The sequence below is a fragment of the Talpa europaea genome (assembly GCF_964194135.1).
Source record: "Talpa europaea genome assembly, chromosome: 2".
NCBI classification, from domain to species: Eukaryota; Metazoa; Chordata; class Mammalia; order Eulipotyphla; family Talpidae; genus Talpa; species Talpa europaea.
This window is the reverse complement of record NC_140068.1, coordinates 118,828,388-118,842,020: the sequence shown is the minus strand read 5'-3', so window position 1 is coordinate 118,842,020 and position 13,633 is coordinate 118,828,388. Positions and strand designations below refer to the sequence as shown.

General features: G+C 51.8%; 1 protein-coding gene across 1 annotated transcript in view; it reads left to right on the top strand.

The window, feature by feature from the left end:
* Positions 1–1,704: 1,704 nt before the first annotated feature.
* The window catches only part of LOC311188289 (class I histocompatibility antigen, Gogo-OKO alpha chain-like), a gene marked incomplete at both ends in the record, with an annotated part of 346,072 nt that continues 334,143 nt past the window's right edge, over positions 1,705–13,633 (top strand). Inside the window, 2 exons of the mRNA XM_084259423.1 lie at positions 1,705–1,834; positions 2,144–2,419. Of these exons, the coding sequence (XP_084115549.1) occupies positions 1,705–1,834; positions 2,144–2,419 (406 nt within the window). The remainder of the gene's footprint in view (positions 1,835–2,143; positions 2,420–13,633) is intronic.

Sequence of the window (13,633 nt, the reverse complement as noted above, 5' to 3'; positions counted from 1 at the left end):
AATGCTGCCCACTGCTCCCCTCAGCAGTGTACTTGGGTCCTTCTACCTGCTCTGCTCCTCACTCTGGCTCTGGTGAATTCTCTCATCTTCCAGTGCTTCTGACTGTACGAGTGCATGTATAAACAAAAAACAAAACAAACAAACAAACAAATAAATAAAACATGCCTATATAAAAAAATAAAATAAAAATAAAAATCAACTGAGGGCCTCCCCAGTGGCGCAGTGGTTGAGTGCTGGGTTGTGAAGCTGCTCGCAGCCTCTGCAGGGCTGGGGCGCTGATTCGATCCCCGGCTGCTCCCTGGCCACCGGAGGAGGGTCCCACATGGCGCGCAGACCTGTCCTGCTGCCCGCTGCTCCCCTCAGCAGTGTACTTCGGTCCTTCTGCCTGCTCTGCTCCCCGCTCTGGCTCTGGTGAATTCTCTCACCCTCCCACGCTTCTGACTGTACCCAATGCTTGTATAAATAAATAAATTTTTAAAAAAATAAATAAATAAAAATTAACTGAGGGCACTTGTTGCCTTAATAAAATGTAAACTCCCAGAGAAAACCAAAATTATGGAAAATTGAGTCCTATCACTATAAACTTGACAACTTACAGTATGGACTAATTTTTCATTTGGGATCTGTGGTAAAAAGTAAAACACATGATTTTTGATAACTTGATCCCAGTGTAATTAACACTATATATAAAGTGTAGTGAAACAATAGGTAACTTTTAAAAAAAAAATTCATACAATTGTGCAATTATCCTTACATTTGCAGAAAGTTATTTTCTTAAAAATGCTTAGTTAGCATACATTGGTTATTAATATTCTAAAGTAAAGAAGTAATAACATCATTTTGAAAGGTTTTATTCTAGTAAATATTTAAAGCTATAACCCACCTAAAAAATTATACATGGGATCCGTAATAAATTGTGAGACTGTAGAGACATCCTGAAAGAAAAATGTTTGAGAATCGCTGACCCAATTCCTGGGCCTGGACTCAGGAAGACCGTGTGACAAAGGTCTTGGTGCAGGAGAGGAGGGTCTCAGGTGTGGCTCCCAAGGTCTCAGTCCCCAGGGCGCTGTCTGGGGCGGGAAGGTGACTGTTGGGGCTTCCTCACCTCCCCAGTTTCACTTCTCACAGCTCTTGTCGGGTCCTCCTTCCTGGATACTGGTGCGTCACCCCAGGGCTCACTCCCCATTGCCTGGAGGTCTCCAGAGCAGCCAATCAGCAGCCCCGCGGTTCCCGTTCCAAAGCCCTCGCCCGCCCGCCGGGACTCCATCTCCCCAGCCCGGGTGGGGGCGCGTCCTGGGGGATGGGGGGCGCAGCCCTCCTGCTCCTGCTCGCGGGGGCCGCGGCCCCGAGGGAGACCCGGGCGGGTGAGTGCGGGTCGGGAGGGGACAGGGCGCTCCCAGAGGCGGGAGCGAGGGCGCAGGCGGGCGTGGGAAAGGCGCGACCTCGCCGCCGCCCTAGTTGTCCCCCCACCTCGGCCCCGCCCCGTCCTGGCCCCTTTCTGTCCCCCCGAGACCCCAGCCTCCTCTGGCCCCCCGAGTCCCGGCCATTTTCATCCCGCAGCCGCTTTTCGGTCTCACTCGTCTTTCACCCACTTTCTGTCTCGTGGGCGCCCCCTGGGACTCGAGCCCTGGAAAGGGAGAAGAATAGCCTGGGTCTCCCCTCCCGCCCCCAGGCCCCCACTCCATGAGGGTTTTCCACACCGCTATGTCCCGGCCCGGCCTCGGGGAGCCCCGCTTCATCTCGGTGGGCTACGTGGATGACATGCTGTTCGGGCGGTTGGACAGCGACTCCCCCCGACCAGAGAGTGGAGCCCCTGGCGCACTGGGCGGAGCAGGTGGAGCAGGAGGAGTGGGACTGGGAGACACAGATCGCAAGGGAGCGCACACTGTGGTACCGCGTGCAGCTGGACTCCCTGCGCGGCCTCTACAACCAGAGCGAGACCGGTGAGCTGGCGCGGGTCCGGGCCCGGTCAGCACCCCCATCCCCACGGACGGGGTCGCTCGGGGTCTCCCCCTCCAGGCTTCTCTGCAACCTGCCTGGGAACAGCCAGCAGGACTTTCATCCCATTTCATTCTGTTTAGTTTATTCCCGGCGGGAGGGGGGTGCGGGCGGGGTGACCATGGGGTGACACGGGCGGGGACAGGGTCTCACACCTTCCAGGATATGTTTGGCTGCGAGGTGGGGCCCGACGGCTGCCTCCTCCGTGTGTATGAGCAGTTCGCCTATGACGGTGCTGATTATATCGCCCTGAACGAGGACCTGAGCTCCTGGACCACAGTGGACATGGCACCTCAGACCACCCGGAGCCAGTGGGAGGCCCAGGGCATGGCAAATCACATCAGGAACTATGTGAAGGGCAGGTGCTTGAGGTGGCTGCACAGATTCCTGGAGTACGGGAAGGAGACTCTGCAGCGCACGGGTAAGAGGGGCCTGGAGGCTCCCGGTCCCCCCCTGCCTGGAGTCACTGCGGGAAATGAGTCCTCTCTCTAGTCCCGAGAGGGGGACTCCCCTGGGTTTCATGTTCTGCACTAGAGAGACTCCCACAGACTCCGGCTTCTCCTGAAGGACAGTGAAGGGATCCAGTCTCTCCTGAGAAAGACAGACAGTCCCTGACATCACATGTCACCGGGTCCTTTTGACCAGGGGCCTGTTTGAGAACCACGGGTTTCTCTCTCAGTCTTGTTTCTGGTCTGAGAACATTTTCATTTATGTGATTCCTGCTTTTCTGTGTCATTCACCTTCCACCCAGGTCAGGAGTAAAAAGTCTTTGTTCTTCTCCATCTGTTTCATCCTACCCTGGGTTTAATTCCTCATTCTAGAACTTTCTAATAATAGGAGAATCTCACAGATTTCCCCAGATTATCCTGTTTTTTACATTTTATGCTTCTTCCTGCCACACCAGTTGTCTTGTCCATTGTGAGGATGGTCTCATGAGGATTCTTCAGTGTCCATGGAGGAAACACAAAGTGAATTTTCTGATTTACCACCTCAGATCCCCCAAAGACACACATGACCCACCACCCCACCTCTGAGCATGAGGTCACCCTGAGGTGCTGGGCCCTGGGCTTCTACCCTGCGGACATCACCCTAGCTTGGCAGTGAGATGGGGAGGACCTGACCCAGGAGATGGAGCTGGTGGAGACCAGGCCTGGGGGAGATGGAACCTTCCAGATGTGGGCGGCGGTGGTGGTGCCTTCTGGAGAGGAACAGAGATACATATGCCATGTGCAGCATGAAGGTCTGCTGGAGCCCCAAGTCCTGAGATGGGGTAAGGAGAAGGATGTGGGCACAGAGGCCATTCTCAGGGCCTTCAGGTGCCCTTCTGGAGCCCTTCAGAGGGTCTGGATAAGGTCTGGGGCTCAGGGTATGATCTTCCCTTCCCTTCCAGTGCCTCCTCAGTCCTCCATCCCCACTGCGGGCATCATTGCTGGCCTGGTTCTCCTTGGAGCTCTGCTCACTGGAACTGCGGTGGCTGCAGCTGTGATGTGGAGGAAGAAAGGCTCAGGTAGGGAAGGGACTGGGGGCGTCTTCTCCACTGGGGGCTTTCAAGTCCCAGGGAGAACTTGCCCTACCTGGTTAATGGGAATTACCATCCTCACATATGTATGGTACCCAGAGGGCATTTGGTCCCCCTCACCTCCTTTCTTCATTTTTTCCCAGTCATGACCTGGGTCTTTATTCACAGTTCTGGAAACTTCCCTGTTCTGCAGGATTAAAAGATTCCTTTAGGTCTTCTGACCTGACTGCTCCCTGGTCTCACATGATGTTTCTTCCCACAGGAGGACAAGGAGGAAGCTACACTCAGGCTGCAGGTAAGTGTGGATCAGTGGTTTGATCCCTGAGCCCCTGGGGACAGTGTAAATGGACTCCATGGGGGAGTCACCATTATCACTCCCTCCTGTGGTCTCATCTCTGACCAGACTCTGTTTTGTTCTCAACCAGGCAGTGACAGTGCCCAGGGCTCTGATGTGTCTCTCAGCCCCTAAGGATCTTTTACAATGAACCTGATGAGGCTCCTGTTGTGCACACCCTGGGCAGCAGGGTGATGGTGTCACTGTTGTTCTTAACTGTGATATTGAACATTTGTTCATATTTTTACTTTTCTATGACTACAGTTGCTGTTTGTGTGGAAGTTTTGTACATTTTTACAAATGAGTTGCCATTCATTTATTACACTATTTTTGTCCTTATTAAAATTGGGTTATTTCTTTCTGATCATTGAGTTTTAGGCATTATTTGTAGATACAGTCCTTTATCAGATTCGTGATTTGCAAATGTTTCCCCGCATCTGTGACCTGAACTCCTTTACTGATGGGAAAACAAACACTATCGCCCAGACAGGAGCATGGAGATATATATATCTCCAATATATATGTATTAGAAGATAAAAGATAAATTGCTAACTGGTTTTGAGCAGACATTGGCTGACTGGGGTGTTGGGGGTGGAGGGGAATGACTGATGAGTATCCTTGAGTGTTATTTAAATGTTCTTGTATGAGCATGAAATATGCTTTCTAAAGTAAATTACACTTCATTCCTCAACTTATAAAACTCTTCACACATCATGTCCAAATCATGTGTGAAGACCAGACTGACACGTCGACTACAAGTGATGGACCTGCATGTCACAGTCACAAAGTCATGGTTTCTCTCAGGGTTCACTCTGGTATTGTCCATTCTTGGGGTGTTGGACAAATGTATAATGACCTGTGTCTATCATGAGAATATCATACAGAGTATTTTCACTGCCCATAATGCATTCTGTGCTCCAAGGAAGCAAAAGCAAAAAGAAACCAATGGAATCACATCAGAAAAAAGCTTCTACATAGTGAAGGAAACTATCGTTAAAATGAAAAGACAATATCAAATCGGAGAAACTATTTGCACATCATCAATCCAACAAGGAGTTAATATCCAAAATCTACGAAGAACTCCAAAACAAGAAAACAAGTCAAAACAGGGGCAGAGGAGCTAAATAGATACTTTTTCTAAAGAAGACACACACGTGGCCAATAGGTACATGGATAAATGCTGGTCATGTGCTGTCAGGAAAATGCCAATTGAAACCATAATGAGTTACCACCTCACACTGTGAGAATGGCCCATTGAAGGGTGTGGAGGAAAAGGAACTCTGGCACATGGTGGGTGGGAATGATGTCTCGTCTTGTTAGTGGGCAGAATGAGGGGTTCCCTGGGCCCTCAAAACTGCACATTCTACATGGGATCTGCTGCCGCAGACCAGCACAGCAGTAGACGATGAGGCCACCTCAGGGTTGAGAGAAGCGTGCAGGGTGGTCAGGGAGTCGGCGAAAGAAATGACAAACAGACACACTTCAAGAGTGAAAATCTGAGTGTAATTTTCTTTGAGTTTGTGACCAGTATATATATGTTTTCCAAAAGCACAGGAATGAATATCAAGGAAATTAGCTTGCTCATGGGCTCAGTCTATCACTATCAGGGAGGTGATCTACATAACAAGCAATGACCATTATAGAAGAAAGAAGGAAGTTTAGAAAGACAAATAAGGGATTAAAGTTTGTAGTTCTAGAAAGACAGGATAAGATTTTTAGCATTCTTGTAGTGGTTCTTGGTGGTCGTTAGTTATCTTTTGATAAGCTTCTGCCTTTTCAGGGAACTTCTGCTGCACTTTCTCTGCTTCAGGCTGTTCTCCCCCCGCGCGCTGGTTGCCCAGCCGGATCTAGGGACCGTGGCGAAAGCCATTCCTAAAGATCACTGCGGGGGGAGGTGCAGCAGGTAGGGTTTTGCTGTTCTCCCCCTGCGCGCTGGTTGCCCAGCCGGACCTAGGGACGGTTAGCCCTAAAGGTCACTGCAGGGGGAGGTGCAGCAATCTGCCATCAGCTGCATAAAGACAAAACTACTCTAAAGTGTAAGATCGTCAATAGAAAAGCACTTTAATACAATTAGTATAAAATAAAAAATCAGTGTGCAATAGAGAGAGAGAAGAGAAAGAATATAGTTAGAATAGTTCCCAAGTGAAGCACTCAAAGTTACCCGTCCCCCTCATGGGTAAATGCCCAGCCAAACAGGCTTGGCCCAAAGCAGGCCCATTGGGGCCTGAACGCCTGCCACAAGGCTAAGGCACCTACTGGTAGAGACCCATGGGAAAGGGGCAGGAAGGGCCAGGTGAGTCTGGAAGGACAAGAACAAAATCAAAATCCACATCAAGATAACAGCTGCCATTGTCAGCCTCCTGATGGGTCTCTCATTCACATTTTTGTCTCTTTCACATGTCTCTTTCCATGTCCCCAACTCCCTGGCACAAGTCCAAGTGAGAAGCAAGTGTGGTTTCTTCTTAACATGTCTCTTTGCTCCATGCTCCCCCTCCAGTCTCCTTTCCTCATCTTACTCCACATCTTCCTCCTCTTCCTTAGCTTCTCATCACTGCTCAGATCCACCTTTCCTTGGGCGGGGCGGTAACCTGGAACCTCTCTTTTCAATGGATAGCAGATTGGTCCTGCCCCTATAGAAAAAAAAAAAAATGAAGGTTCCTCAAAATAGACCTGTCACATGGTCAGGCATCCCATTCCTTGGTATTTACCCAAAGAAGGTAAAAACACTAATTCCAAGGAATATGCACCTCCTATGGTCACTGCAGCACTGTCTACCATAACCAAGCAATGAAGACAACCTACGTGCCCAGCGGTAGGTGAAGGGATAAAGAATACAAGCTATATACACAATGGAATACTACTCGGCCGTGAAAAAGATGAAATATTAGATTTGCAACAACATGGATAGATATGGATGGGATGATACTAAGTGAAATAAGTTTGAAGGGGAAAGTTAAATACTGGATGATTTCATATTTGTAATATAAAGAAACAAAGCAGGGACAGATGAAACTAAACCAAAACATACTCTATATATATGACTGCAGAATGGAAGCTATGGGCTGGGGGTAAGAGTAGGAAACAAAGTAGGAAGAGGGTCCAATGGACTATGGTTAAGACTGTGGGTGCCGTTAGGGTGGGTGTGATGTAACAAACATCTGAAGAGGTGTGACCCTTGCCTCTGAACACATGCAGTGTTGTAAACCAATGCTAACCTCAGTTGAATAATACAATGAAGGTAAAAAGAAAAAAAAGTAAACTGTCTCCTCCATCAGTCACTGACCTCAGGACTTTGCCTTCGCCTCCTCACTGTCATGCAGGCTGAGAGGCTGGTTTCCCATAAGGTCAGAGGCAGGAGGTGCAGGGACTCCTGGGGCTGCTCAGAAACTGCTGAGTAGAGACACTGCAGAGAGGGCGACTCTGAGGGAACCAGAGACAGAGGGTCAGAGTAGCCCCAGTGCTGAGTGAGGGTCTGGTTCCCAAGGAGAGGGGAGTGAGTGTGTGTGTGTGTGTGTGTGTGTGTGTGTGTGTGTGTAACAGGAATGACAGGATACACAACATAAGATGATGGGAAATCAAATAACATCAAGCTCCAGAATAAATTAATTCAAATTGCACACAGAATAGAGAGTGTCAGAACAACACCTCTATAAATGCAGTTCCATGGAGAAGCAGCTTCTGAGCAGGACTGAAAAAGCACAGGACCTGAGGAAGTGGAGGAGGTTGAGAAATATCTCATAGTTGGCTTGAGGTATAGAGAGCTGGGCAGGACTCCCCTCCCCCCACCCTGGCCCCTACTAGTATGTGGTGGCATCTTCACCCCTGACAGCTCCCTCCCCCAAACCCCAATGTTCATGTCCTTTGGAGTCACCTGTATATGTACATATATGTATACATATAATCCCAAATTCTTGATTTGTCACCTGTTTCGAGGCGTTTAGGTGGTTACCATAGCTTGGCTACTGTAAATACTGCTGCACTGGTGGCGTGACGGGAGTGCAGATTCCTTCACAGGAGAGTATTTATCCTCTCTGAGGAGATCCTCAGTGTAGAATTGCTGGGTCCAATGACAGAACCACACTTACTCTTTAAGAAACCTCAGTACTGTTTCCAGAAGGGCTGGCTCAGTCTATATCCAAAAACAATGCAGGACTGTCCCCTTTTCTCCACATCCTTGCCAGCACTTGTTGTTTCTGGTCTTTTGGATATGGGCCGTTCTCAAAGGTGTGAAGTGGTTTAAACCAGGGGATCATAAAGCCACAAAATGTGGGCAAAAATAAATCCTGTAACACTCAGGCCCACGGAAAGCTGTCTAATACCCCAAAAGAAAATAATGAGGAAGAAATTCAGGTGAATTACCTCAGTGTTAACAATATCAATGGTCCACTGCATTCTCAAGATGTCCTCCTGAAAGCATCCCCAAAATCTTGTCCCAGCCTCTCTGCCACAAACCCCAACCCCCCCAGCAGTCTTCGAGGGTCTCACCTTTTAGGGGCTGAGATAAATTTCAGAGCACTGGGACTGTGGCTGCTGGGGGAGAACACAACAAAACTTGGTCAGAGATGAGACCACAGGAGGAACAGATGAGAGTGACTCCTACATGGACTCCATCTACACTGTTCCCAGGGGCTCAGGGATCCAACCCTTGACCACACTTACTTGCAGCCTGAGTGTAGCTTCCTCCTTGTCCTCCTGTGGGAAGAAGCATCATGTGAGACCAGGGAGGAATCAGGTCAGAAGCCTAAAGGAATCTTCTAATCCTGCACCACAGGGAAGTTTCCAGAACTGTGAGTAAAGACCCAGGTTTGGACTGGGAAAAATGAAGAACGGAGGTGAGAGGGAACTGGACCAGATGCCCTTTGGGCCACACACGTGTGGATGGTACTGCCCATTAACAGGGTAGGAAGTTCTCCCTGGGACATGAAAGCCCCCAGTGGACAAGATTCCCCCACTCCCTTCCCTACCTGAGCACTTCTTCTAGCCCCTCACATGAAGCCACCTTGTGTCCAGTGAGCACACCTCCAAAGAGAACCAAGCTGGAAATGAGGACGACAGCAAGGATGGAGAACTGAGGAGGGGGAACTGGAATGGAAGAGAAGGTCAGACCCTGAACCTGAGGCCTCAGTGTGATCCTCTGAAGGTCTCCAGAAGGGCTTCTGATGCCCCTGAGTCAGCCGGGTGCCCATATCCCCCTCCTTACCCCATCTCAGGACTCGGGGTGCTATCAGCCCCTCATGCTGCACATGGCATGTATATCTCTTCTCCTCTCCAGAAGACACCTCCACAGCTGCCCACTTCTGGTAATTTCCATACCCCGCCACCCCCAGCCTGGTGTTCACCAGCTCCATTTCCTGGAGTCATGTTCTCCCCATCTTGCTGCCAGGTCAGGGTGATGTCCGCAGGGTAGAAGCCCAGGGTCAGCACCTCAGGGTAACCTCATGCTCAGAGATGGGGTGATGGGTCACATAGGGCGATTGGGGGCCTGAGTAGGAAGAATCAGACATTTCATGCTTTGTGTTTCCTCCATGGACACTGAAGCAGCCTCATGTGACCATACTCCAGTGGACAAAACACTATGCTTGGAGGGAGGAGCACAAACCCCCAAAAACAGCCTGGTCTGGGAGTCCGGGATAGCAGGTGAGAGCCCAGGGTGGGATGCAGGTCTCTGAGCATTTTGTTGCTGACTTGGGTGGAGGGTGATGACACAGACAGGCAGGAGTGAGATCTCCAAAAATGCTCTCTCACCAAAAAACAAGATCTCGAGAGAGAAACTCATTGTTCCTAAGATGGCTGCCGGTCAAAAGGATCCTGTGCAGGGTGATTTCAGGGGTGGTCTCCCCTCTTTCTCAGGAGGAACTGGATTCCTTAATTGTCCTTCAGAAAAAGTAGGAGCCTCTGGGCCAGTCTCCATCCCAGAGCTGGAAAACGTGGCCGACAGCTCCCTCTCTGGCCAGAAGGGGGCGCTTCCTCACCATGATTCCATTTCCCTGCGGGGTGCGCGCCTCAGGGAGATCAAAGGCCGCAGCCCTCTCACCTCTGAGCTGCGGCGCCTCCTTCCCCATCCCCAGGAGTCTGGGGGCCCCTCCCCGCACCCGCCCCCCAGGCTGCTCCCGTCCTGCTCTGCCCGACCTTCCCCCTCCCCCTCGCGCCAGGGAGCTGAGCCGCGGGCCCGCCGGGTCCAGGCGCGCAGGTCCCCGCCCAGGGCTCGTCCCCGGCGCCGTCGTGGGGAGCTGGTCGTGCCCGCGGGGGAGGCGCCCGTCGGGCCCCGCGGCGCAGCCCAGAGTCCTCTGGATCGTGGGAGACCCTGAGCCCGCCCTGCAGTCACCCCGTGGTCTCCCGCCCGCACCCGATCTCCCGCCCTGAATAATCCCAAACTTAAAAGAAACCTAAAGGGTGAAAGTCCCGCGGGCTCCTCCCTGGTCAAGGGGCCTGGCAGGGGCCACGGCCTCGGGGGTCACGGGGCCCCGAGACTCGGGGCGGGGGGTGGGGCGGGAGCGGTGACCCGCCCCGGCCAGCGCTGCTCCCCGGCCCGGTTCTGGCTGCGGCGGCCGCGCGGGGCCTCCAGGAGCGCTTGGAGCCTCCGCGCCGAGTGTCTGCGGAGCCGCGTCTCCTCGCCCGACCCTCCCGCCCGCCCGCCCGCCCAGGGGCCCGCGGCTCCGCGCTCTGGCCCGGGGAGTCGCTGCCGAGCCCCCGAACTGCGGGTCGTCCACTTAGCCCCCCGCGATGCACCGGGGCTCCCCGAGGCCGGGCTGGACATCACCATTTCTAACACCCTCAGAGAAGGGGAGCCTGGGGGCGGGGAGGGGTGAAGCCGGGCGGACCCTCCTCCCGGGGCAGGTCCTGAGTCCCGGGGAGATGGGGCAGGGGAGAAAGTGTCCAGGAGGGAGGGAGCTCCAGAGACTGAACATGGGCAGTGGGTCCAGAGGGGGCAAGACTCAGGGGACAAAAGGAGGAGACAGGGTGGGGGGACAGAAAGGGACCAGGACTGAGGGGGCCACGGTGGTGACAGAGGGGCCTAAGGCAGCAGCTTCCTTTGCAGAAGCCTTTTCCCTCCACCCTGCTCTCACCAGCCCAGGTGTCTGTCTGGGCCAGAGCCCTGGAGAGAAGCAGCAGGAGCAGGGTTGGGGGCCCCATGATCAGCACTGCTGGGGTCTGGGGAGCTTCTGACCCTAGGCTGGTGGGTGGAGACTTACCTGGACAGGCAGTGATGCTGACTGGTTCTCTGGGAACCTCCAGGCCCTGGGGACTAAGAACTGGGGAGGAGTCACAAGTGTCCAGGGCCCAGCACAGGGGGCCTCCCTTCTGTCTCCACCACCTGTGCTGGGCCCTGGACACTTGTGACTCCTCCCCAGTTCTCAGTCTAATTCATCTCATGCAAATGTTTTCCTTGGCACATGGTAGTTGGGGACGCAGCAGGAGTGTTGTGTGTGCACTTGCGTGTCATCGCATCAGGTGCTGTAAAATGTGGATTTGAGGATGACAGAATAATGCAGATAATTTTTAATGCTTCAGCCAAAACACTTTGAAGTGAAACTGGCTTGGAGCTGTGTTTCTGTGGTAGGTAGTTGTGAAGAATAACTGCAGTTAGTAATTTAAGCTCCATTTTTAGTAAGTTTTACCTCAGCAGATGGCGAAATAGTGAAAAAGCCAATGGTGTCTTAGTGACGTTTTGAAAATAGTTTTGACCTCGTGGTTCCTGTGACAGGCTCTGGGTGACTTCAAGGATTCCACAACCACACTTTGAGAAATGCTTTTCTCAGTGAACCAGGGAGCATCTCCCAAGTGTTCTCTGCCTTTGCCTCCTCTTCACTTGCCAGCATCCCTCTCCCTGGCTGGCTCCTGCCTCCCCAAGCTGCCTCCCCTGCAGATACAATGGGGAGCAGAGAGAGGACCCCGGAGACGTGGAGCTTGCTCTGTCATGAGAGATGGACACTGAGTAAAGGTGACAAATACACGTGTAAACCCGACCTGAACCAAGGGCTGGGAGGAAGGAGCGTGTTTATTATGAAAGTAGAGCAGTAGGAGCACTTCTATTATTTTAAATAATATCAAAAGATGTAAAAAATATATAAAAGAGGGCCTCCCTGGTGGCATAAGGTTTAAGTCTGAGTGCTATCACTGCTTAGACCTGAGTTTGATCCCTGGCTAGGGAGCAACATACAGGGGGCAGCAGACCTCTCCTGTCTCACCCACCCCTCCCCTCAGCAGTGGATTTCAGTGGATCAGCCTATTCTGCTCCGTATACTGTGTCTGGTGAATCCACTCACTCTCTGCCCCTCTGGCCTATACCCCAGTTCTTGTATGCATAAATAAATAAAAAATGAATCTTAAAAACAAACAAAAAATTACGAGCAGCATCAAGTACAAGATCCATCTCAGACCCAGCAAACAGCAGAGGCTGGGGACCCAGCGGTGGTGCAGGTGAAACAAGACACAATGGGGGATTCAGTCAGCTGGAGTCAGGCTTTGTTGTCAAATGAGTTTGATGTCAAACTAGAGAGGGTCAGTCCACCATCCAGCGCTGCCAGGCCAGAAAGTCTGGGCTGGTCTGCAGCCCCAGCCAGTAGTCAGGCACCACCGGGGAGACTCAAAGGATAGCTTAAACTAGCCCTTTGTTTAATTTTTCCATATCTAAGTGACGTATTTGTCTTTCTCCTTTGGGCTTATTTCCATTAGCTCCATCCATGTTGCCCCAGATGGCATGAGTTTATGTTTCTTGATGAGTAGTATCCTATTATCTATGTACCATCCCTTCTACAGCTTGGCTACTGTAAATAGTGCTGCAGTGATCAGGGGGGTGCCGGTTTCCTTTGAAGTAGTGTAAGGTCCTCTGCTGGTGTGCTGGCACCTGCCGCCCTAAAGGGAGCTGGAGTCTCTGAGAGCACCTGCTTACTCTGCACAGGGGGTTCCAGGAGGTTAGAAGTTCTGCAAACAGAACTTCTTTTTTTTTTTTTTTAATTCTATTTATACAAGCACTGGGTACAGTCAGAAGTGCAGGAGGGTGAGAGAATTCACCAGAGCCAGAGCAGGGAGCAGAACATGCAGAAAAACCGAAGTACACTGCTGAGGGGAGCAGCAGGCAGCAGGAGAGGACTGTCACGCCATGTGGGACCCTCGTCGGTGGCCAGGGATCAAACGGCGCTGCAGAGTCTGCGGGCAGCAGAGGCTTCAAACAGCTATGCAGCCCAACACTCAACCACTGCGCCACCAGGGGAGGCCCCCAAGTTGGTTGTTTCCAGAGCCTGAAGTCTCTTGCAATTGTGCACATGGTTGAGAACCACATGATGAGTCCCCTACTGGGCACTATCCTTCCATCGGCTGCAGCCTGTAGGGCCCTCTCGTATGGGTACTGGATTGCTCCAGCCCTTGGTTTTTGCTTTGGGGCTTTTTGGCAGCCCTCTTGTCTTAGAGCCCGGGCAGGTGGGTGCCACTGTGGCCTATCCTGGCATCCCATCCTCATGCCTCGTGAATACCCTTTTCAGTTGGTATCCCAGCCGGTATCAGAGACACCAAGAGTTAATAGCTCTTTGTGAGTTGCTGGACAACAACAACAACAAACAGCTCTTTCAGACATGAGGCCCAGAACCTTTGGTGGTCCTTTCAGGTGATGTCAGACGCAGGACTGGAGGCCCAGTCTCTGACAGAGGTCTTCATCCTCTCTTCCTCCCGCAGAAGTTGGCTACTGGATGCTGCTTGTCTTCTTTCAGCTTCTGGTCCTCCTTTCTTGAGAGGCCAGGAACAGAGTCTTCCCCTTCTTTCTTTGGAGGTTGGAACAGAGCCCC